The sequence below is a fragment of the Microchirus variegatus genome, assembly GCF_963457635.1.
Source record: "Microchirus variegatus genome assembly, chromosome: 3".
Classification (NCBI taxonomy): Eukaryota; Metazoa; Chordata; class Actinopteri; order Pleuronectiformes; family Soleidae; genus Microchirus; species Microchirus variegatus.
The window spans coordinates 6,985,579-7,011,215 of NC_139804.1; the positions used below are offsets into that span (position 1 = coordinate 6,985,579).

Below are 25,637 nucleotides of genomic sequence, written 5' to 3' on the forward strand. Positions count from 1 at the left end.
TATTTTACATCATTCAACATAATTTTTTGGAATGCAACAAAACATTCCTTACATTTTCTTCACTCTCCTTATAGAATTGTCTGGATTAGGTCATTAACAGTGTGACATGCAGCCACATGCTATATCACATTTTAGCTGTAATATAATGCTGTTTATTTCACTTATTAGCTCAATGATGCGTCTGCTTATAAAGGAAACCTGCACTTGTAACTGAACCACCAGAATGACAACATTTCTATAAGGATGTACAACATTGTGCTCCTTAAAAACAACAACAAAATAATTAAAGTATATTGATATATACTTTGATATAAGAAGAATTATATACACTTTGAGTTCCATAAAGTTCTCCATCACCCTCATCTTTTCTTGTACACACAGGCCTTCAACTCGAGTCCAAATTTCTTGATATTTTCTGGAGAGTTCCCGATCTTCTCAAATTCAAACGAGTAGAAATGAGTATTCTCTGCATCCTGAAGAAAGAGAGAGAAGAAAAACAAATCATTATTTACATGCGAGTAATCACTGGATGAGTGCATACAAGAGAAAGGGTTAAAGTAACCAGTAAGTTCAACAACTTTATCTTAATTTTAAAAAAGTCTGTCTATGATTCATATATACGTTTATTATTGAATGCATGCTTTAATTTGAGACTCCACTCATCGCTTTAATAACTGGAAAAATGGGTTCTAAGACTGTCTTTCTTTAGATTGATCTGTTTTTCTTGGATACATTTACCTGTGCGTCTCTTAAAACTGTTTACTCAGTGTTCTGCTCTACCTGAGGTTTCCTGACCACAGCCACACGTTTACAATGAAGGATGTTGCTGCAAAATACCAACTCGTGCACACAGATATTATCACAGATGCTGTGGTTTGAAGAAGACTGAGCTTCAGGAAAATAACTTGAATAATATGTTTATGTTAAAACAACAAAGATAGTGAGCCTTGGTTTGTTTTTGTTATTGGTGATAAACTAAGTCTAATGTTCTATTTAATAATGTATTGTTGTTCTAATTTAGTGATCATCTTAGTAGTTAAAGATAACATGATGTCAGATTATTGTTTACTGGGACTAACTGTACTTCTACTTACATGTGCATGCAAACATACAGAGTACTTTGGCAGCGAAGTTCCACAAAGTTAGGGCTAAATTATTGAGCAGAAATAGTGAGACATGCTTGTCTTCAAGCTAAAATAACACTATTTAAAGGTATAATATGTAACATTTCTGCATTTAAACATAAAAGAACTGTGACACTAATGTTATTTGTCACCAGAACGAGACAATAATACAAATCCCACGATCCCACACTGCTTCCTGATGTCATCAAACTAGGTCTTTGTTATTATTTTGACCCCTAGCGACAGATATTTCACACTGTGCTTTTAATGCATGCGCTAACTTAGCTAATATTGACACTAGTGATTTCCAAATACTGGGTCGAGACCCACAGATGGGTCAAAGGAGATTATTTTGAAGATGTGGTGAATCATTCTAATTTTACCAACTCTAAAGTGGGTCCCAATTGAGACAACATCATAGTAGGGAGTTGATAAATAAGAACATGTTCGTCTGTGTAAACTGACACTGTCACCTCACCTTGGAAACCAACTTGAATCCCAGATTAGCGAGTCCAGTGATGAAGCTCCTCACGTTGTTGAATCTACTGGCCACTTCTGCTATTTTGAGCACAGCCCTGTGATAATCCGTCAACAAACGGTTACAAACACATTCAATTACAAAGTACCAAAAAAAGATAAATATCATGGATTTTATTCTGTTTTTCACCTCATCTTTAAGACTCGATTGGCCTCTGCTAAAAATTCTTCCAGGTTGGTTCCCATGAGGGAGAGACAGAACACAGCGATGTCCACAGAGCGGTCAGCGAGCGGCACCTGGACGGAGAGAGAACGTGTTTTTTTTATTTCAGAAGGAAAATGTGCCGTTATTAGGAAACAGAAGAACTCCACTCACTTTGGCCATGTCACAGACGGTCACGAGCTCACAGGTAGAAGCCAGGTCGAAGCTGTGCACTTTGTTCTTCACGCTGCGAGCTATTTTACAGTCGCCACAACCAAAGTCTGCGATCACCAGAGAGGGCGGCCTGAAATGAACCATACATGTGTTTAATAATCATAGGGCATCACACAGGGAAGCTACATGTTTAGCTTTAACCTGCATCCAAGTTACAATCTGAACACGGAATACAAAACAGATTTAACCACAGAATATTTGATTTCCCCCCAAACTGCTCATACTAACGAGGTCATATTCTCACAGCAGTTAACGCAAGTGTCATTAAACACCTGCAGTGCAGTAATTATCTCCTGCACGGCTCCAGTCCTCACTGTCAACGCTTCGTCACAGTTGTTTACAGCAGACAACAACAACCTGCCTCAAAAACATGTGAAGGTATCTTTCTTAGAAAGAGACAGAAAATGGAATAAAGCTCACAAGGCTAAGGCTTTATAAGTAAGGTTGGATTAAATTAGATACAAATGGAATGCAGCATACGTCACACCTGCATGAAGACTAGAAGAACCAGGGATTAACATCCCACAAATTCTCCAATATTTCAAATGTAAAATGCTAGAGCAGAGCAGTGGAGTGAAGGCGACTCACTTTTGTTGGATGTAATCGATGATGGCGTCGACTGGATTACTGGGCCACCTCTGAACCTGAGCAGTGTATCCTCTGTGATAGACCCCAAAGGCGTGTGGATCCTGGCTGAACATGCGCTTGGCCTCGCCGCTGCTCGTGCTGTACAGAAGTTCGTTGATGTAGCGGAATCGGGCTGAGTCCAAGCGCTGCTCCATGCGGGACCTGAGGGAGGCGGAGCGGTCCAGTTTCAGTTCCTCTGCCGCCGGTTCTGCCCGGGACAAAGGTTCGTCATCTTTTTTTTGCTCCACGCTCATCTCATTTTGCTTCGTATCTTTCTGTTGGAGCATTTTCCGCAGCTTCTCTCGTTTCATTATCTGGTCTTTGCTCAGCTCCGGTTTCAGTTTTTTCACGGGCAGCTGCTGCTGATCCTCTGTGATCGTAGTGTTTTCACTGTCCTCCTTTGCTTTAGTCGACTGTTTTTCCTCCTTCTGTGTTTGTGTTTGTGGTGCAGATGCTAATAAGACGGTGTCCTCTTCACTCTTCTTCCTCTTCTGTGCTTTAGGCGTCATCTCATTTTTCTTTTTAGGGGCTGAGGTCTGACTGTTTTTTGGGCTTTTTTTGTTCACAAGTGATTGTGTTTTCACGTCTTTGTCCAGCTTTTGTTTCTCCGCAGGTTCTGTTTTATTCTCTTCGACCTCAGGATCATTCTGACGGTATTTATTTTTACAGTTCCTTTTGTTCTTCATTTTGTTTTTCCATTGTTTTCGACTCAGTGTGTCTGCGTTCACTGCTTCGTTTACGTCTGTCTTTGCAGATGTTGTGACTCCTTCGGTCTTTGTCTTAACTGCAGATGTGGGTTTTTGCTTCTTGGCCACTGCAAAAAGAAAGAAAACATGATTCAATTGCACAATGACATTTTTCTATTTCTCTAAAATGGGCTGTGTATTAATTAATCTGTTAAATACTCACAAAATTTGGCTCCTTTTTTTGCTGCAGGTTTTTCCGTCTGGTCTACGTCCCCATTTTCTTGCTGCTCCTCTGAAGTACTTGCTCGTTTTCTGTGTTTCCTTTTCTTCTTTTTCTTGGTGTGTGCCGGAGCTGCTTCTGTCTCACTGTCACTGTCTTGTTCTTGCTCCTGGTTGTCGCTCTTCCACTCAGGTACTGAACCCAGAGTCTGCAGAGTTCGCAGCAGGCTCTTCTTTCCAACAACCTTGGAATGACCAAGAAAACATAATCAGTTTATGTCACTGTAGCACATCAAGACTTCCAGTTTATCCTGACAACCAGATCAGAAATCAAGCCATAAAAACTAGAGTTGTTCCGATTACGATACCAGTATCGGAAAGGCCTCCGATACTGCCGAAAATGCTGGCATCAGTATTGGCGAGTCCAGGAGTCCAGGCACCGATAAGCCCCATGTCTATGCTTAGTTTAACATCACACTGGGTGGACAGAGTCAACATTTATAAGTTGCTGTTGCAAAGACATGTATTTCTAGATTTATTCTGTTAATTTGCTTCTTTCTTTTTTTACACTGCTCTTTTCAAAACTTTTTTTATTTTACAATATTGTGGCTGCACTTTATTTAAAAAAAATAAATAAAAAAATCCTAGATTTATTTAGTTAAGTTACTATTGCACTACTGTTTTATACTGTTCAATTTAAAAATACATTTAAATATGAATGGCTTCCATTTGCTGTATTCATTCATGTTTTTAAAAGGTTTAACCTGAGCCAGGCCTCACCACAATGATAATCATATCACAGTTATGCAGACGTAATATGATAAAAAAAAAATACATATATATATATTAGTATTATTATTATTATAACACACTGGTATCGGTACTCGGTATCAGCCGATACCCACAGCACAAGTATTGGAATCGGTATCGGGGAGGAAAAAATGGTATCGGAACATCTCTAATAAAAACATCTCTGTGCTGCAACTTTGAACAACTAAAGGTTAGAGTCAAGTCCATTCCTGGTGTAATTGATTCAGTGAAGTACAGGAGAATGAGAATAATCAGCCATTTAAAAAAATCAAGTCTTCAATTATCCAACTTCAAGACACGATGTGTAATAATGTCAAACATAAGGTGATTTGGATCAGCTAATACGAAAGATATATACGATATAAAAGCACTGTGTTATTATCATTTGACTGTGTCTATGCTGTTTGTATCTATGCGACTGAATATAATTCTACTACTACGTCACTGTTACAGTGATATAATGCAAATTTACAGGTGTTTGCATCATGTAAAAGTTCTTTACATGTCTTTTTACCTTGACATCAGTGCTGTTTTTCGTCTTTTGAGTCTTGGCGAAGACAGATTTACTCAAAGTTTGAGCGTCCTCTTCATCACTCCAGTCTTCTTCCTCATTAAACATGTTTTCCCTGTTCACACTGCAAAAAACACACACAAATGTGATTATATATCTTAGTGAGGACACGTCATAGACACAATGCATTCCCTGACCTCTAACCTTAACCATCATAACTAAGTGCCTACACCTAAAAAATGTTAACTCAACACTAACATAAAACGTAGCCCTAAAACCAAGTAAACATAAAAAGCCTTTTTAAACTTGTAGGGAGCAGACAGAATACCCTCACAAAGATAGGTTTGTACGTTTTTGTGGTCCTCACAAAAATATAAATGCACGTACACACACACACACTTAGAAAGCCACTGCTAAACCGACCAGAAAACGTGACCAACCAGCAGTTAACTCAATAAACGTAGTTACTCGTTTGTTACCTGTTCACTGGTTGAACCTCTTTCCCCTCCACACACTAACGTTAATGTTTATTTAACCACTGTAAAGGTTTCTTGTAAAAAATCGAGGACCACGTTGAGGTTCTCGTGGATGAAGGAAGCAAAACAGACGTAAGCCCGGGCGCAAGTGAATGACGTAAGCACACCCGGGGGATTATGGGAAATGAAGTTTTTTTTCTGTCACGTCAGGAATTGCAGTTTGTAGGTTATTTTCCCTCGGAAGTAAAGACTCAGTCAAAATTATGACTTACTAATATATATTTTTCATTTTTTTTTCTAATAAGTATCTAATTTGTGGATATAATAAGTCAATTTTGGGAAAGTATTTAATTTATGAAAAAGTGTCATAATTAGGAGAACGTATCTATATAGTATCTATAGTATCTTTATGAGCTCTTAAGTCATAATTATTATAAAATATATATATTTTTTAGGAGATGATAAGTCAAAATTATGAGAAATTATTTAATATTTATGAGATAATAAGTTGTTATTACGCGAAAGTATCCCACAATACGTATATATATTTTTATTCGTCAAGTGTTTCCATGATGCAATTCAAAAATAAAATCAAACATTTACTTTAGTGATTAAAAAAAAAAACATAACCTGAGGCCATGGTTTTGTTGCGTCCCTGCTGTCCTCTGTGTGACCTGTAGAGGGCGGTCGTCTCTGTGGCAGCAGCCCCTGTGACGTCGTCACGGCGGCGGTGAGGGTGTGGACGTTCCCCCCTGCATTCAACCCGCTGGAGACAAGATACACCGCTGCTAATAACTTATGTCCCTCTGAACTGTTATTACTCTTCAACGGGCGAACACACCGGGTAAGTTTAAGCTTCGCGGCTCAGTTTGAGCAGCTTTAAAGCAGCGAATGAGTATGTTTTAAGTGTCACTTTCAGTCATTCAGCGTCAAATGAGAGACACACGACGGTCCGCGGTGTCTCATTAGTGGGTTAGCTTGTTAGCCAAAACCTGCCTGTGGATCACGTAGACCGTCAGGAGGTGATGTTTGGTTTATAAATAACTTTATTATTGTTTTATCTACTGTAATGGGGGCGCACTTGTTGTACGTGTCATGAACCGGAAGGTTAACCAGCTAACTTATAACCCTGTGTTAGCCGGGTTAGCAGTGCAGCTAGTCAAGACTGCTGATTTAATTATGACAAATGACTTTAACGACCGCGAGTCCAGATTGCTGCAGTGTTTATGCCAACAGTACAAACACGTAATGTATATAAAAGAAGAATAAAGTCAAACTCACATTCTTTTTTTTTTTTTTTTAAATATCCTGTTAACGTCTATGAATTTAGCCTGCAGCTATAGTTTTAAATAATCAGCTGCAATACACCTTTTTTGCAGTTTTCAAAGGCCTTATTTGTGTAGTTAACAAATGATGATGAATGAATGCATTATTCACGCTGTATTCTATCTCTGCAATCAGAGCATCCTTTAAAAAATTATATATGTATATTCAAAATGTACCTTATTTATTTAGTAATGTATTACTCGATAATAAACTTGATCTATATAGCATTTTTACGACAACAAGGATTTTACAACGTGATTTGCAGTTACAATCGATGAATGCGTAACAAGAAGTAGTTATAAATGATGAAACTGCTTAAAACCAAACAATCAGTTATTTTAAATTACATGACCACATTTAAAAACAAATAAAAACTAAAACCATGAACTTACATAAGAATGACATATGAAGTGACTTTTCCTATTAAGGCTTGTTCTAAAGTCAGATATTAGTGATATATAGTGATTTATTCAACAAAGTAGTTAATTTTTTGACATTTCTTATTAAATGACATAATTGTGCTTTGAGTCACACAAAATAAGTCATAGTCTGATTGCAAGCCAGCAAACTAATCAAATCAGTCTTTCATTTTATAATCTAAACATAAGAAAGTGCAGAAATTGACATGATGCATTCCATAGAAATATGTATTTGCTGTGGCGCTCACACAGGGTGCAAGTCACAGCCAAGTGTTGTGAGTCACAATGCTGTAATCTGAATACCCACCCACTATGACAGAGGTGGGTAAAATTGCTCAATACTAAGTTGTTCTTCTCCCGTGTGGGCTTTGCAAAAACACGGTTAAATATGAAATAATATACTGATCATTACGGTAAAACCCGTTACTGCTGTCAGTGTTTTAATAGCAGCTTTTTTGTGTTGGTGTTCCTTTTGTTCCTCAGGTTTGCTGTAGAGCTGTTGAGCTCTGACACCGTCTGACCCAGATGAGGGACTGATGCTCACCAGGACTTTGCTGAACCCTTTGGGCCGGCCTCTCTCTACACTTTAGTTCTGCATCTACTCTGAGGTGGTGACACCTGTCAGAGGGAAAACACCACAGCTGAAATGGATGACATCTTTACGCAGTGCCGAGAAGGCAACGCAGTCGCAGTTCGATTATGGTTGGACAACACGGAGAACGACCTCAACCAAGGGTAAGTCAAGTGGAGAAAACGGCCACATCAGGAATTCACAATAATCAAAGCAATAATTAACACAAATGAATTTAGTTATTTTGCATTTCAGACGGATGCTGTCTAATCATTCGTCATTAGGAAGTGGAGAATAGAGTTTACACTGGGATACTTTGCTTTCAGCTGCTCCTTTATCCTCCTCTCGATCACTTCCACATTTGTAACTGAAAGTGCGACTTTATTGCATTGCTACTGCTTAACGATTGGCGAGATAAAGAGCAAGAGAGCAATATACTGAATACAGAGAGTGAGAACAACCTCGGAGCAGGGAATCAGACTCTACACGTTTTTCTAATCATTACACAACACTTATGATGCAAAAAAAGAAGAAGAAGCAGTTGAGTTATAATGTGAATACAAACATGAGCTCAGGCCACGAAATCAGGCAAAATCACAGAAACGAGCCTCAGCATCCTGGAAGGACTGAGACATTCAGAATTTAGAAGGCAACAACTGTTCCACTACACTATCAGTGTTTACTTTAAATGTTGCGTTGAGCAGACTATGAGCCTGCCTTTTTTAGTCCCCAGTGAGATTTTGGCCAGAGATTGAACCCATTTCCTTGTGGGGGCCATGTTAATGACATGGAGCATAATGTAGGACAGGAAACGGGCAGTGATGGCAGTTAGTGACGCTGTGTGGCTGCAAAATTCAGACCTTACAGAAAAAGTTACAGCACTGGACAGGACGTAAGATATATAGATTTAGATGCTAAATACAATACCGGCTCCTATTACATATTTGACATGTTTACATCACAAAACACCTGCTAGAGACGTTCAGATAATTAGTGAGTGCTGAGCGTCTTTTGTCTTTTCAGCTGATTTCAAAGAGAAAAAAACTTGGCAGAGCTCGCCACTCAAGTTCTCACGGCCACCCATGGCGCTTGTCTTCCTCACTTTTTGGTATTTCTTTTAAAAGCAAACAAAGATGGCATGAATTAATCAGTTCAGCACAGCTTCGAGCTCCTTTTCTCATACACGAATGGTAAAAAGAAAGATAGGGCTCACTATCAACTAGTCTGATACTGATGAGAACAATTATGTTCCTATTTTAAGCATCTTTACAGTTTAACAGTTTAGCTCTCACCTCAACTTCAGTTTAATCAGGAATAACGTGTTGTGAATATAAATTAAGTCACACTTTGAAAGAACCAAATCAGTACATTCAAGATGCAAAAGTCACATTTATTTTAGCCTCTTATCATTTTAAAGCTGCAGTGTGCAACTTTTTGTAGTTTTTGTCATTGTTGATGTTGTTCTGCCTCCGTTTGGTCTTTGTGAACAATCTGAAAGCAAGCTCCGTGAAGCAAAACTATCAGACCTGACTAAGGGAGCGCAGGGGTGGGTGGAGACGAGAAGTATTTATCCCATCGACAACCAGGTGCCTTTTATTGGAAGTTAAATTTACTTTTGAAACTTTTGTGGGCACTTCTTTGTGTTTTCAGTCATACTCCAAATACATTTATATCAACAGATTTGTTTGTATATAAAATGTATGCACAACGGATACATCAATTTCCTCCTGTTCAGAATATTTGTTGACCTCAGTGTTGCCAGACTGATTACATCACACACACACACACACACACACACACACACACACACACACACACACACACACACACACACACACACACACACACACACACACACACCCACCCCACATGTGACTTGACCATTAGCTGATTACATGTCAACTTCCCTTTTCTGGTTGATGTATCTCAGCCAGATGCTTGTATTCTTGCCTTTATAATTCCCCACAGAACATACTATACTTTTACTAATCCCACTGTACTATCAGACCCTCACAGGAATATTTTGTGCTCTCTGACAGTGTGCTGTCACTGATGTATCTCCCAGACATAGAACAGTAGTGGAATGCTGACTCTCCTTACAAGGAGTAACACACAGGCCTTAAGGGAACCATTTACCACCTACCAAAACTGAGAGAGGGAGGGAGGAGATTATTGAAGTGGGCAGGACTGGAAGAGGAGTGTGTGACAGGACACAATCTGTGTATATGTGTGTATGGCTGTAAAGATTTTTTCTTTTTCTGAAGAGGAATGCACAGTAAGTCATAGCACAGCACATCACCTTCCCCTCCTCCACCAATGTGTTTCAGGAATTTGTCTCCCAGTGGTATTAGATAGCTCCACTCACTTCCCCTCAATCTTTCCTCGAGGCTCACTGGAGTTAATTGCAAAGTTTGAAATGATCACAAATGTCTGCACTGACTGTACGTTTGCTTTTTAATTCCTACTTTGGGCTTTTATTCCTTGTTGTTACTATTGTTTATAGCTTATTCTCTGTTATTTATTTTGGCTTCATATTTTTTGACCTGGTATGTCAAAGCACTTTGGGAACTTGGGAATAAAGTTGTAAATATTATTATTATTATTATTATTTACCATCCTTGGTCTTTAGGTTTTAGTCTACTACTTCAAGTCAAAGTCATAGATTTGTGCTGAAAATAGGTTTATAAAGCAAGTGGGGAAATCACTTCATCAGTTTACTTGTCCAGAGCCTTCTTCATGTCTGTGCTGCAGCGATTAATGGATGAATTGATGACTAAATTTAATGATTTGTCAGCTTCTTAAATGTTAATATTTTCTTGTTTCTTTATTAATGATACACAACTAAATAATTTTGTTTTGTGGACAACATCTGACATTTGAGAACATCATCATTTTGAGGTTTGGGAAACACTGATCTGAATTTATTTAAAAAAGAACCTTTCCTGACATTTTTCAGACCAAACAAGTCGATCAAGTGGATTATATAATGTTGAGTTGCAGCTCTTTTTTTTGTCTGGACAAGTCAAAATCAAGAGAGTTTCAGGTTACTATCGTGTAAGGACAAAGACAATAGGCAATTCAGAATTTTTGGCATTGTGTTCATAAACTAAAACAACTAAATGATAAATATTCTTTGTTCATTTCCCCTGTGCTGAGGCTTGTTATATGACCTGGAGTGGATTTCAGGCCAGATACATCCAGGGTGCAGACAGGGGCGCTTCCTTGGGCTTTTCTGTCTGCTAAACTGAGCTCTGTTGGCAGGTGGAAGTGCCTGAAATAAATGACCAGTGTGGAGGGGTGAGCACAAGAACAGCCCTGGCACTCCAGTGCCTTTGGTTGCATGGGTGAAGCTGGCTCAATGCGAAAAATGTAATCTCTTAAAAAAAGAATCCCTGAATAGAATATGCTCACAGAAACCAGTAGCCTGCTGCCTGAACGTCACCTTCTGCTGATGATGATGTTGAAGATTAAATGTATTAGAAGATCTGAAGTTCCCCAGAAAACACCTTTTAACATGTTTCATCTTGTAGTCTCCTAGAATTTTTAAACAAATCTGTGAGCTTTGAGAATCATTATAATTCGTTGGCAGTGACAGCAGAGTGCGCTTGCAAAACCAATAAGCAAAATGTAATTAAATTAGGCGAGATTATGTAATTTCTCAAAGTACATTCTTCGTCAAGTTTATTCCAGAGCAAAGTCATTTGTTTCTCCTCAGTCTTATGATGGACAGATTTAGTCTTCTCTCTTCTCTTAGCCTTTCACTTATCATCTACTCTACTCTTCACTCCATGCATTCTGTAAATTTGGACATGGCTAATAAGAAATGATGATGTTCTAATCTGAACCTCTGAATATCCCTGTGCTGAAGAATACAGCCATTAATTTAGTCATAAATCCACATCCTCCCCTGAACAGATCTAACTTTAACCTAAAAGAAATAATAGGAGTGAGTCTGCGGGGAGTTTTTGTCTCATAAGCTTTGACTAATTAGTTTGTAGTATTTGGCCTTTTGCTCTGAGAGGAAATTGCTCAGGGAGCAGATCTGTTGCGGCCACAGCGGGTCAGCCAGATGCACAAATAACGGAGTGTTGTGGGACTGAGGGTCTCTGTGGGGCTCTTGATGCTGTTTTGAACCAGACTCTGCAGGATGTGTGAATACAAGCCAGTGAATTGATGATGATGAGGCGGGGGGGAGGCGACGGGTTTCAAATTCCTGCAGATTCATAAACCCCCCTCAGTTCTCTGATTGTATTATTCTGCCGTCTGCCTACTCACAGTTTCACAAAAAAAGAGTCTCACATTATTAACACAAGGAATGTGCAGTATCCTTATAGTAGTGACAGATGCTGTATATGAACGATGAGGTGTATCAGCTGTTTTAAAGGGACAGTTCTCAGCCCTTCCTTTCCTAAGTGCGGTGGGGAACAACAGTGGCCTTCACATACTAGAAATTATGCAGTTGTTGTGATTTTTGTTGAAAGATTCTGATTCAAAATGTGAAAGGCACACTTTACGGCAGTAGAAACATGCAAGATCAGGGTTGCAAAGGGTGGAAAATTGCTGGTACCTTTTCCAGAAACTGTCCATGGCAAATTCAGTTCAGGAATTTTGGAAAAACCTTCCATAGGTATCAATGGGAATTCATGATTAATTAACTGGAAAGGGTGGATAATTTAAAGAACATAGACATGCATGCAAAATAATGCAATTAAAAAGCATTGCAATTCATTCATTTACTAGTACAGGTTTATAGAAATCATCTGTGATGTCATGTGATGGGGGAGTGGGTGTGTAGGGGGTGTGGCCTCAGTAGCCCTGCAGTAAGTAGTGTGCTTTGTGCCTGTGATTGGAGGAATAGCATTGATATTCAACTTTATTTGCAACAAATGATGATTGTTTTAGCCAAAGATTATGATACAATCTATTATTTCCCAACTATGTTTCAGTTAATTTTGAAAATAATTCCCATGGCAAGTTTCCAATTCCTGAAATATTGTGGTGGCCTATGTAAAACAAGGCCCTTGCATACAGTAGATATGAAAAGCTCATTCTAAAGCTAATAAAAACAAAAAATGAAGTCATTATACACTTGATCATACATGTGGTTGCTACATATCATTTCTCCCTCTAAATGTTTCATTGGATGTTTAACTCTTCCGTTACCATTTGGCACGCATACTTTTCATTACTGTAACTCCTACACCGTTTTTGATATCTAGAAAATATTTTTTTGACAATACTACAGCCATAAAATCAAAATAAAATCCAGGCGGCCTGATTATCATGATGGTCATAAGAGGATAAAGTGAAGCTGAGGGGATCATTTGTGACTGAGAGAGCAGAGATGTGACAAACAATCACACACAGCAGCTGGAGTTTTTGCATCTGCTGAAGAAAGTCTCGGGGCTCCTCCTTATAAGGAGTAACCAACACTCAGCCCACTTGTTTTCTTTTTGGTTTTTCAAAGCCTGATTGACATCCTGTCGCTCAGCTCTTGCTCTCTCAGTCGTTTGTGGAGCTTTCTGTCGTGTAACTGAGGCCACTGTCCTCAGTGTCAGTGTAACAAAGAGGAATAACAAGTGCCCGAGGGTTGTTAGCTGTCGTCTCGCTCCGGGTTGCCTCAACTTCCTTTTTTTAGAGTGAAATGACAGAAATACAAATGAAATTCCTCGTAATTCTCTCCCTCAGCTCAGCGTGTACACGGCTTTATGCTTCAGGGTCAGATTAATGCACTGCAGTCATTTCCACCGTGATTAAGCTTAACTTCCTGAATGCTAGTGACAAAATATCAGAAATACTTTGTGATTTAGTGGAGAACTGAGACTGCTGTAGTTTTAGATAGATGTAACATTTTGATGGAACTAAAAAGCATGAAGTCTGACACCATCATAAAACAACTAAATGTTAAGGTAAACATAGAGTTTGGACACTATTTCACCTGAAAGACAATCACAACTTGTTAATTGACCTGTTGGAACTTGTATGGCAGGTCGGGAAAGATCAGCAGCTAAACATAACACCACAGCTGATGTTTTAAACCTCACTGTAACACAATTCCATTACCATTTCTTTTCAAAAGTGGTGCTAACTGAAGTAGACGAAGCAGATGAAGCTGTTCAAGGAATCTCAAAGCACTTCCTGGATTAATTTCCCTCTGTTTGAAATGATGTGATGGAGCCGAGGTAGTCGAGGGATTTGTAGAGACCGTGATAAGATCAGGACGTCAATTTTCTCATAAAATTGCACGTTTGAGTAAGAGAGCAAACCCCCATATGACTGCAGAGGACCTGCAGGATAGTGGTGGTGTGGTAGTGCGCGACTAAGACGAGACTAAACAGCAGATTAATCGGTAATAAACGAGAAGTATTTTGACATAGTTTGCAACGGAACATCTGGATAAGCTGGAGTCAATTTGTAAACCAGCACTGTGGCCAAGGTTTTGGGTAAAAGGTGGTGCTTTGATGAAAAGAACACCTTCATAAACGTTTAAAGCATTAATGTGACTTCTCTGTGAACTCTTTGCTCAGCGTTGACTGTCCGGTTTTTGCACACTTGTCTTTTTTGGTTTTAGAAAAGTGTATTTGTTTTGTGATTGGATTGTCCAAGCAAAACACAAATCCTCCCAAAAAACTCAGGCCCAGTCTGTACCGTTTGGATCGGTCTCAACTGTACCACAGTTTGCAGTGGAAAAACCCTCATGTGGAGAAGTTTTAAAAACTCTTTTTCTCTGAAGTTATTCTTCATCCATGCTGTGCTGAATATTTTTTGTGTGTGTAGCTTCTCCTGAATGTGATCGCTCCTCTCTTTCTTCCCTGCAGAGATGACCACGGCTTTAGCCCCCTGCACTGGGCCTGCAGGGAGGGCCGCTCCAGCGTGGTGGACATGCTCATCATGAGAGGAGCTCGCATTAATGTCATGAACCGTGGCGACGACACGCCGCTCCACTTGGCCGCCAGCCATGGGCACAGGGAAATCGTTGGGAAGGTGAGCGCTACGTGAACACAACTAAAAAATGGTTGCTTTATGTTACATTCTTGTTATTAATTTTTCAAAGCGTGTTGGCAGACCCATGCCTTCTCGCATAGGAGATTCCAAAAAATATTGATGTGATGTATCTTTATTGAGGTCTACCTGATAAATCACAGGATGTTATGAAAGCTGCAATGATGTCATCTAAACAGCAGTGAAACCAGGTTGTGTCTTGTCTGTTCTTGTACTTCTACCATCAGCAGCTTTAAAGGCAGGACCTAGCAGTTTTGTTAGCGTCGAGGGGAAATTTACAGCTCCACTATGAAACATTTAGAGGGGTTTATTGGCCAAAATGTTATATACTCCCCATAAGTATGTTCCTGTGATTGCATAACGGCATTATAATGAGAATTATTAGGCTTTTCATAGGCTTGGAATGAATCTTTTATATGTGCTTTAGCTAAGGGCCTTGCTTTATGAAGGCCACCATCCTGCTCAGAGTCTAGTTTAGTGAAAACGTACTAAGCAAATGAAGGAGACATTGACCGACCTCTTTTCCCTGAGGGATGGCCAGAGGAGTCCTCAGTTTGTTAGATTGTGCAGATCCACCATTAGATGAGTTAATCAATGATTCTTACTCTCTGGACCTTTAAATAAGCATGGTTATGGAACCTGTTTGATGATGAGAGTACAACAAGCTGTTAAGGATGTGGGAAAAGTTAGAAATTCGATCCATCCATTATCTACCGCTTTATCTTCCACATGAGGGTCACGGGTGTTTGCTGTGCCAATCTCAGCAAATCTCAGCCCCATATTACATGTCTTTCGAGTGTGGGAGGAAACCCGAGAACCCGGAGAAAACCCACACACACACAGAAGGAGAACATGCAAACTCCATGCAGAAATGCCCTTTTTCAAACCAGGTCACGCTCCATGGCTGATAAACTTTTTTTATCTTATCTCTTTTTGGTGTTTAAAAAACAGTGGAAGTGTCTTTTTGTCCTACTGCAGATGAGAATATGCAGTTAGTTTTTAATCCACTTAGATGCGACTTGCAGTTTGTTTGTACATTTATTGTGAAACCATTTGTAAAGCTCTCGTTAGATAAAATGTAACCCGTCTGTCATTATATTTATTAATAGGCGTTAATGTGGTGATAAGTTGTGAGAAATATAAAGACAGCCTGCAACAGCTCACAGTGCTGGTGCCATAATGCACTGCCTCTGCTGCAGTGTCTGATTTAGAATAACTGCCAGGCAGCTATTGAGTTTAATATTAGTCGTGTCTCAATACCTCTGGTATGTGTCCACAGGCAAGACATACCTCCATGATTTTTCTTGGCAGCATTATCAACACTCATCCCTGTATACAGCCCAAACAGGATCTGACCAGTCTTGTTATGCTTTTAATCCTGGGATTTCTCTTTGTTTTTAGCTCATCCAGTGCAAGGCAGACACAAACGCAGCCAACGAACACGGGAACACACCACTGCATTATGCCTGCTTCTGGGGCCAGGACGAAGTGGCTGAGGTTAGTGCACCCCCTGGTGGTGATGCTGAAGAAGCTCCCCTGTTCCTGTATCATGACTGTTGAGAAATCTCAGTGAAACTATTGCTGTTCTCATTCTCAGGACCTTGTGACTAATGGGGCACAGGTGAGCATCTGCAACAAATATGGACAAACTCCTATGGACAAAGGCAAACCTCACCTACGTGAACTCCTGAGAGGTATTACTCACACACATCTCAATATCAGCTTTTCAAAATCCTGTTTTATGTCTCTGTATGTCTGATTTTTCTTATTTCTCTATCACGCAGAAAGGGCTGAGAAACTGGGACAGAGCATGACTAAAATCCCATTCAAGGATACGTTCTGGAAAGGCACCACCAGAACTCGACCACGTGAGTCCCACAGTGCTGTGCTACATTTTTACATAAATAATGAGACTTTTGTTTCAACCTTAACTTACAATGAACTTCTGTCTCCTTTAATTTTAGGCAACGGCACTTTGAACAAACTTGCTGGCGTCGACTACAAACAGCTCTCCCTCCTTGCTAAAATTAATGAGAACCAATCAGGAGAGGTACTCGACGTTCTTGTTTTCACTCTTTTCATTGAGCTGAATATTCATGGAGAACTGCTCCATTTAGAGCTACTAAAAGGAAGGGCCATGTCATTCACTCCTCTTTTCTGTGTTGTTTTCCTCCTTAGCTGTGGCAAGGACGCTGGCAAGGGAATGAAGTTGTTGTGAAGGTGCTTAAAGTTCGAGACTGGACCACGAGGAAAAGCAGAGACTTTAACGAGGAATATCCCAAACTCAGGTTATTATTTAATATCCAGTCTTTTCTTACAGTCTCAGACCCTGCTCAGGCCTGGTATTAACATCCGTCCTAACAATGTTAAGTACAAATCTATATTTGGGATGACTTGCTACCACCTTTTTTAGTCTGATACTGATATCACAATCTCGACAATCTTCCGATACCCTTACTAGTCCGATGTTTACATCTTTTAAAACCTCCTCAGCTGTCGTCATTTGACCCACTGCACTTTGACAGTGAACTTAAAGTTCATAAAAATGTCTAAAGTTTAATTTATTAGTTGCTAATGCCCCAATAGAACACTGAGCATAGTATGATTTCGGTTACAGCAGCACCAGTAGTGCTCTGATTCACTCAGCTCATCCAGACTTTTTTTCTCGCTCCTTGATCTCGTGAACAAACATGACTTCAGTGTGGCTGAATCCAGATTGAATTATGTGGTCATGGGACACTCATCCAGGTCATTAAGGCAAGTTTTTATTTTTATTAATAGCGCTGTCCGTTTGTGATCGGATCACTCAGGACGGATGTTAACACCAGGTCTGAACAAGGGCCTCATGTTCTTTAAGTCTGTGGTCACTCTTTTGTTTGTTTGCATTGTGCTGAACCAAACTGTAGGTATAATTTATTTTGGAGGAGGTTGTTGCATCTCACACTAGTCGTTAGTTTATGTCAAAGTCCTCCCTCTCTTTGTCTGTGTGTCTGTGTCTGTCTCTCTCCTCTGTGTCCCTCCTTCGCTCTGGGCTCCATCCCAGGATATTTTCCCACCCGAATGTTCTACCCATGTTGGGAGCATGTCAGGCTCCTCCCGCCCCTCACCCCATCATCATCACACATGCGATGCCTTATGGCTCCCTCTACAACGTGCTGCATGAAGGCACCAGTGAGTACTTTTTACTCTGGTCACAAAACTCCCTACTTTTTACCCCTTTTTGTTGGTTTTTGGCAGGAATTTGTGAGTTAAACCACATTTGTCTTTATGTTTTCATCACTTTGTCTAAAGGAAAAACATAGAGTGGTGAGTCCAAAGTGACTGAAACATGTTTTTTTGTGTGTCAGACTTTGTGGTGGACCACACACAGGCAGTGAAGTTTGCATTGGACATTGCTTGTGGGATGGCTTTCTTACACACACTTGAACCCATGATCCCTCGCCACTATCTCAACAGCAAGAGTGTTATGGTAAGAAGACGCCGTCGCGACACCAGTACTGCTTTCTAGGTTGCATTATTGACACCTCTGTTGTCCATACAACACACGACTGGGTCTTAGGGGTGTGCCAAAAAAATTGATTCACATAAGAATCGCGATATAAAATGTCCCAGAATGTTTTTTAAAAAATTTTAAATAAGCAGTAGTTCTGGGCATGCCGCGTTTCCATGACGACTGACCGGAAAAAGACAGACGTGTCATTGTGTTTCCGTGCCGTGGCACCAGAGTCCAGCCACCAAGTTAGCGCCGTGTACTGCGTATGTGTGCCTCTGTTTTCAAAGTTTAGCGTTACTTTAGAGACTCATTTTAACAAACGGGAGTCATGTAAACATGTCATCACGCGCGTCTTTTTCTGGTCAGTCGTCATGGAAATTTAATAAAGCACTTTTATTTCTGTTACTTACGCAATATATGATATTGCTTTTATGCAACAATTACAACAATTACATCTAAGCATGTATAAATGTTTAAAAGACACTTTAATGTCTCCATTTGTCTTGCAAAGCAGACTATTTTGAAGCGAATCGTAGCCCCAAAAATCGGAATCGAATGGTGAGATAGTAAAAGATTCTCCTTCAGAGCTGCACAAAGTAGAAGGAGATGTCTTACACTTGTGCGAGCTGTCTCACTCTGCATTCCTTGTTTCCACAGATAGATGAAGACATGACAGCCAGGATCAGCATGTCAGACGTCAAGTTCTCCTTCCAGTGTCCTGGCAGGATGTACTCGCCTGCGTGGGTCGCCCCTGAGGGTAAGGTATCACTAACACAGCAGCACAGATCCTGAGTGACGGCAGGAGCCACACAGGCTCGAGCGTGAATGACGGGTGCAGCTTCTGAGCTAAATATAACCCACGGCTGAAGATGAAATCTGAGCAAGATGGAAACATGAAACTTGTTATAAAAATGTGAAAAGTAACCTGGAAACTTTGGTTGCAGCGAGATTTTACTTTTTACTGAAGAGTGTATCGAACATGACGGCTGTGAGTGTAGAAGAGAGCTGTCGCCTTCAGTTACCATAGAAACAAGCTCCACACAATGTTCAGGACGTAAAGTGGGTAGTGAGCCATGAAATGGCTGCTTTTGATAAAGGACAACTGTATAGATGTGGCTGATGTAAAGAAGCCTAATAGACTTTGTCTTCTTTTTACAACCTGCACTATAACAGATGTAATGAGAAAAGAGTGTTTAACGAGCTTGAGTGTTGACTTGTGAATGTGCTGATGCAGAATATCTGCATTTTACTTCCATTTCACTTAATTTCTCTCAGGAACATTGCATTTGCTCTGTTAAGTGCACTAAAATATTATTATTATTATTATAGCGTAAAGTAATATGGAAAATGAAAAAATGTGATTCATAGTTTTAAAGCAGAAATTTATCCACTGTTTCTATTTATTACCACCTTTCATCTGTGACCTATCTAGCTCTATGACCAACATTATATCAAATGAATGTACCTCTCATCATCTTCAAACATTAGGTTTGGTTTGGTTTAAATAAAAGTGTGGTGGCTGTGGTCTTGAGTGAAATCCTTCACTTGTTTTTCTTCAGCCCTGCAGAAGAAACCAGAGGATATTAACCGTCGCTCAGCAGACATGTGGAGCTTTGCTATCCTGCTGTGGGAGCTGGTGACCAGAGAAGTTCCCTTTGCTGACCTGTCCAACATGGAAATAGGCATGAAGGTCGGTTTTCACTCATGTGTTCGAAGAAAATGCTTTTTTAAATGTGTTTCCAGTGCTGTCCTTTAGTTGCCAAATTGGTTTCCATTGAACTCTGCATTTATCTGCCAGATTTTTCACCTTACTCGAGAGTAAAAATGTATGATTTCCCAATTAAACCAATTTGATTCTTTAATCAAAATTTACATTTTTAGTAAATGGCCTGTTGATCATCTCAATTTGTGCACTTATGAATTTAAGTCCCTAAATTAAACTCAGTAAAACCTTCTCATTTGAACAAAAAGTTTATGATGTTTTTTTGATGACTAATCGATATTATAATAATAATAATAATAATAATATACCTTTTTTAAGGTACCTTATCAAAACACTACAAAGTCACCTTATAGACAAAGTGAAAAAATTAATAACTGTACAACCATTAAAATCCACTAGAGGGGGTTAATGTGCATAAAAACCCTGGAAACCTAGCATGGCGCTCACATCTGGTGATAATTCAATGTTGGCTTGATGCTAGGACCTGTGTGTTGCACCTGGGCTCTGTAGCGCCCCCTTAAGGTGAAGCATGGATGGAGCAGGCCAAAAACCAAGTTGCATGGAATTTCACAAAACTTGGTGGAAACATGTTAATGTCCGAGACGAACAAAAAAGTCCATTGTGACCATGGCTTCAAGTCAACAGGAAGTCGGCGGCCATTTTGTTTATTATTATTAATAAAAGTGTTGTGTCTTATGAATGCTGGACAAAAATGGAAAGGAACCAGCTGAATAAGCAGAAAAAGCCTCTCAGAGAGACAGAACTTGTCACATCAGTGACAGTATATCATGTGTGTGCGTTTTTCTTTCAGATTGCCTTGGAGGGTTTGAGGCCCACCATCCCGCCCGGCATCTCCCCACACATTTGCAAGCTGATGAAGATTTGCATGAACGAAGATCCAGCCAAGAGACCTAAGTTTGACATGATTGTGCCCATTCTGGAGAAAATGCAGGACAAGTGAAACGTTTTCCTCGGTGGTCAGTCGGTGTGTGTATGTGTGCTGAACACGATCATTACTGGATATCTTCCCACTTTTGATACGGTGGTGTGGTGCTTACCAGTATTGCCTTAAACTCCTTCATCTAATGTCGCATTCAACGCCACTATAGCTCCTGAGATGCATCTCGTCTTTTATATCTACCTTTTTTTTCTGTTGTTTGTATTTCAATGTCAAGTTTTTATTCCTCGTCCTCGTCTTTGTGCCCGTTCTGCCGACACATCTTTTAATCCGTCATCACGTGGACTGAGCACAGTCTTATTTAAGCGACTGAATGACAATCGGAGTGTTTTCTTCAGTTGATTTCAGGCCACGTTTTTTATCTGGAAAATGCACCCTCTTAAGTTTGTAAGTTTATTTTCTTTTTTTTTTTTTTTTATATTCTGCTTAAATATACATATATATCTTTTTTCTTTTAAAAAAAAAATTGGCATATAACGCTGAACAATCAAAAAAAACAACAGTGAAATGACGGTGTTTGCCGATTTGCTAATTGCGATGTTTCAAAAATGTGTGTTTTCCTTCTGAAAACGATGAATAAATAACACGTTAACCTAAAGCTTGTCTCGTGGGTAAAGGTTCATGTTTCAAACTGTATGCTGGCATGTCAAAATAAAAGAAAAAAATCGGAAGCCAAGAATAATTTATATGAATGAGTGTATGGAGCCTTTAAGAGCAGGATTAGTTTGGTTCCATAGGAAAATGTAAAGCCTGTCTTGTCCTGACTGTATCTTCTACATTTATTTTGTTTTTCAATTATGGGAGGATGATGCTGATGCTTTCTCTTGTTCATTGTAATAATCTAATCCGCTGGATTGATCAAATAGACCTCTCTCATGTAGTTTAAAGTTTTAACCCCAGTTTTATCATGGTACAAATGTAATGTGTTCTGTTGTCGTCGACAACAACATTTTTACGACTACATCGGCGCTACAGCCAACAGAAGGTGGGATAGTATTATTGACATCATACAATCTGTTCTCCCTCTTTTTTCTTCTCACTTGTTTTTTTATTCATTATTATTATTTTGCAGTTTACTTTTTGTCTCCTCTGTGCCTCCACCAGCTTGCTTGTTCGTGCCCAATCACAGGTTGAAGCCAAAATCGAGAATGACTTATTACAAAATGTATGTATTTATATATATAAGTATATTAAAAAGGAAAAAAGGATGGAAAAGCTTAAGTGTGTGGATTTGTGATGGGAACTGGGGTTTGTCGGGTGTTCAACTTTCTTAAAGGTTGATTCTCTTAAATCTGAAAAACATTAGTTTTAATCTGAATTTAGTGATTGTTTAACGACAGATGAGAGTTTACATGTTTCAATAGTGGAAAAAAATGTACATCATTTTTCATACAAGGCAAAGGTCACATGGGAAGTGAATTAAGTAATTTGATTTAAACGTTTTGAGTAGTATAATTAGTATAGTTTTATTATTAAAATGGTCAAATTAATGTTGGAACGAAGTCTCACTTTAGTCTATACTCTGATGATAACGGAAATCTGAATAAAACAGACTTTATTGGCATATACTGACTGTCAAATACCGCCATCTAGTGGAGACTGCAAATTAACACACTTTATTCTTGTTGCCAGAAATCCTAAATATACTAAATAGTTCTTCATTTAACAAAGCACATATTGTTATCCAGTGTTTCTTAACCCTCGGTCTTTGTGGTTATATTTTGATTCACATTAATAAAAGTGCAATTTTCATAATGTTAAATGATTCTACTCGTCACCTGCCAAAGTTTTGCCAGTATGTAAGTAATATTTTTAACTTTTTATTCACGTTCAAATATACATACACTATGCCTTGTTTATGCAGTATACAGTCTATATGGTCAGATTTAGACGATTCCATGTCTGATATTAATTTAAATTTAATTTATAGACCACTATTGCGCCACGAGTGTATGAATCTTACGCAGGTGAAATAAACATCATGTCCTGTGAAGGTTATTCTTGTTTTGTGTGCATGTTTATTGTCCATAAGTGAGCAAACAAAGGGGAAAAAATACATTAAAAAGCCCTCTCAGGTGCATTCTGGTCCCTCACCTGTCATGTGACATAAATAACTTGTGTGAAGGCCACATTATGACCAAACCGATCATGTTTGTAGCTTGAACATATGCTTCAAAACTAGCAATTTCATTAAAAAAAAAAGAGAGTACTTTTAAATACTGATAATGAAAAATCTGATAATCCAATAAAACTGTATCTAAATTCCAAACAATAATAGTTAATTCTCTTGCTACTCCATGCTTTCAGTACTATTTCATTTTGTATTTTTGACAATATTTTTCATCTATTTTAATGCGGCATCAAGCTGATTTCATTTGCGATTGCTTTGTGAATCACAAAAGTCTGAAATGTCCTCAGGCTGCACCCCCCCCCCCCCCCCCCCCCCACACACACACACACACCCCACACACACACACACACAAACACACACACACAAACACACCCCCCCCCCCCCCCCCACACACACACACACACGTGTGTTGATTTAAGTGCACAGTGAGTGGCCAGGTTTGTCATTTGTGGAACTCAAAAGCTGAAAATGCGAACAAATAAAATGGGAAAAGCACACAGCAGTGCTGAGGAAATGTGAAATCAAATTAGTTTAACTCTAAGGTGGTTGTTTTTTTATTCTCTGCACACACTGAGTCACAAAGAAAGAAAGAAAGCAGCTCCTGACAATCTACATTATCTCAGCAATCTGTCTCTTATTTTTCCTCTCCTTTTTTTCCTCCTTTATTCCCCTCTTTTCCCTCCCTCTGTCTTTGCAGATGGAGCGTTTGGCTGCTGAAAGGGAACAACAGAGGTGAGCCAGTGGTGAACGTACAGCAGAGGCAAAGAAGAGGAGAAAGTCCCTCAGACAGCAGTGGAAGCTGGACTTATTCATGGAATAAAGCAGGAAAACAACAGGACAGTAAAGGTACAGCACAGCTACTTTATCTGTGTGTTTATCTGTAAGGAGTGAGTCAATTGTGTCACTAAATTATGAGTTTTAATGAGTTTTGTTTTGAAACTCCAGAAGAGAAGATGATTGTACAAAGAGATGTTTTGTTGTTTCTCTAAAGTCTGATTTTTGGAAAACCTTTGAAAACTGTCTCATCCCATGTTTATTTACTCAAATGACTCCAAACTTGCAACAGTACGTTTATATTGGAAATGCCATAGTAATATATATGTAAAGCTGTTTTACTACTTTTTTAAAAACTATTTAAAACAGGATGTGTTGCGTTTCAATTCATGTATCACATGTTTTAGAAAATGACAATAAAAATCCTAAAGAGTCTGCAGTATAATAAAAAAAAACACATTATATACATATATATACATATGTGTATATATATATATATTTATATTATATATATTATAGACAATTTAAAAGTAAAAATAGACAGGACATAGACAGGTAATTGGTGATGTGGCAAAGAAGGAATAAAAGAAGCAAGACAAAACACAACAAAATAAGACAAATACAAACCAAAAGTATAGCAATATCAGGAATAAAAATGGTAAAACATATTGTTTTAATTTTAATAGACTTTCATTAAAAACAACAAAAATAACTATTATCATCTACATTATTATACTATTATCACATAATATAATATAGTATAATATAATATAATACAATATAATACAATATAATACAATATAATACAATATAATACAATATAATATAATATAAAACAAATAGGGCCGACTTCCGCATTACGCAGTCAGGTAAATTGAGTGTGACGTTACGTAATCAGGTGACGCCATTAGGTGAGCGACACGTGCGCACACGCAAACAAACAGGATTCCACCTGTCAATGTTTGTACAGTTTTTTGTCAGATAAATAAATAAATATTGTCATGTATCTGCCGTTGGAACACAACAGAAGAAGGTAAGACACTAATATCAAACACATTTAACCGTGTAAACGTTCGTTTTGAGATGGTACAGTCCGAATTAAAACGGCTCAAACGTTTAACTGCTTCATTTTTAAAACGTCATGGTGCTCGTTCCTAATTTACATTACTAACATGAAAAATCTGGGTTTCATTTTGAAAAACAAACAAACAAACAAACTTAATTTATGAATTAAAAAGTTGAAAACTACAATACTGGATTTAGCCAGATTGGATTCCACTCAGGCACTATTTTCGGGAACCTTCTCAAAATGGCGGCGTTTGTTTTTTTTGGCAGTTAGTGAGTAAGTCGTATTTTATTCAAAAGTAGTACAAAGTAGTTTGTAGACGATGCAAACAAATGTGGTTCTGTTAATATATCACATCAAAATGACCTGAAAATGAACTGAAAATGTGTCAAGTTTTTTTTGTGTGTGAGCTATCGTCATTAAGTGGATTCAACTTGACTCCTTTTTAATGTAAGTACTGTTGTGATAGTCGGATATATTTACAATTGCATGACTGTTATGGCTGTGATTCCATATTATTCCCATTTATTCATAAATAATTTCTGAATATTGGTAAGAGAAGTGTGAAACTGCTCAACAACTGTTTAGCTGCTGGTAGTCTTGAACAACTATTTTTCAGGTTAAAAAAATGGCAAATCAAAACGATTCACTTAGCAAATTGCAAAGGCTGCAAATGAGGATATTTAACCCATGGGACCAGGGTTAAATATCCAGGTATATGTTTTGGAAGTAGAGCTGGTGTCAGAAAATTGGTCATTACTGCGTTAAGGCTGTATTTATTGGACTTTTCACTTTTGACTGTTTGACT

The 25,637-nt window shown here is 38.7% G+C and overlaps 2 protein-coding genes across 2 annotated transcripts; one reads left to right on the top strand and one right to left on the bottom strand.

Annotated features, from left to right (window-relative positions):
• Nucleotides 1-88: 88 nt before the first annotated feature.
• Nucleotides 89-5,498, bottom strand: rrp8 (ribosomal RNA processing 8). The gene is made up of 8 exons (XM_083886055.1): nucleotides 5,370-5,498; nucleotides 4,894-5,014; nucleotides 3,574-3,814; nucleotides 2,626-3,478; nucleotides 1,978-2,107; nucleotides 1,792-1,898; nucleotides 1,603-1,699; nucleotides 89-473 (listed from the first exon to the last, which is right to left on the bottom strand). The coding sequence occupies exons 2-8, from the start codon at nucleotides 4,996-4,998 to the stop codon at nucleotides 360-362; spliced, it is 1,647 nt and encodes a 548-aa protein (XP_083742181.1). The 5' UTR covers nucleotides 4,999-5,014; nucleotides 5,370-5,498; the 3' UTR covers nucleotides 89-359.
• Nucleotides 5,499-6,114: 616 nt separating this feature from the next.
• LOC310925272 (scaffold protein ILK) lies at nucleotides 6,115-22,066 on the top strand. Its single transcript, XM_083887175.1, has 13 exons — nucleotides 6,115-6,210; nucleotides 7,595-7,846; nucleotides 14,501-14,666; nucleotides 16,086-16,181; nucleotides 16,282-16,378; nucleotides 16,469-16,552; nucleotides 16,649-16,734; nucleotides 16,863-16,972; nucleotides 17,728-17,855; nucleotides 18,032-18,153; nucleotides 18,835-18,934; nucleotides 19,737-19,867; nucleotides 20,712-22,066. The coding sequence occupies exons 2-13, from the start codon at nucleotides 7,758-7,760 to the stop codon at nucleotides 20,859-20,861; spliced, it is 1,359 nt and encodes a 452-aa protein (XP_083743301.1). The 5' UTR covers nucleotides 6,115-6,210; nucleotides 7,595-7,757; the 3' UTR covers nucleotides 20,862-22,066.
• Nucleotides 22,067-25,637: the final 3,571 nt, after the last annotated feature.

Excerpts from the sequence above, each read along its gene's own strand:
- rrp8 (XM_083886055.1), bottom strand. The coding sequence starts at position 4,998 with ATGTTTAATGAGGAAGAAGACTGGAGTGATGAAGAGGACGCTCAAACT. Across the intron at positions 1,899-1,977 it reads CCGTCTGTGACATGGCCAAA|GTGCCGCTCGCTGACCGCTC; the intron begins GTGAGTGGAGTT and ends CTCTCCGTCCAG. Across the intron at positions 474-1,602 it reads GATTCAAGTTGGTTTCCAAG|GATGCAGAGAATACTCATTT; the intron begins GTGAGGTGACAG and ends CTCTTTCTTCAG.
- LOC310925272 (XM_083887175.1), top strand. The coding sequence starts at position 7,758 with ATGGATGACATCTTTACGCAGTGCCGAGAAGGCAACGCAGTCGCAGTT. Across the intron at positions 14,667-16,085 it reads ACAGGGAAATCGTTGGGAAG|CTCATCCAGTGCAAGGCAGA; the intron begins GTGAGCGCTACG and ends CTTTGTTTTTAG. Across the intron at positions 18,935-19,736 it reads TGCGTGGGTCGCCCCTGAGG|CCCTGCAGAAGAAACCAGAG; the intron begins GTAAGGTATCAC and ends GTTTTTCTTCAG.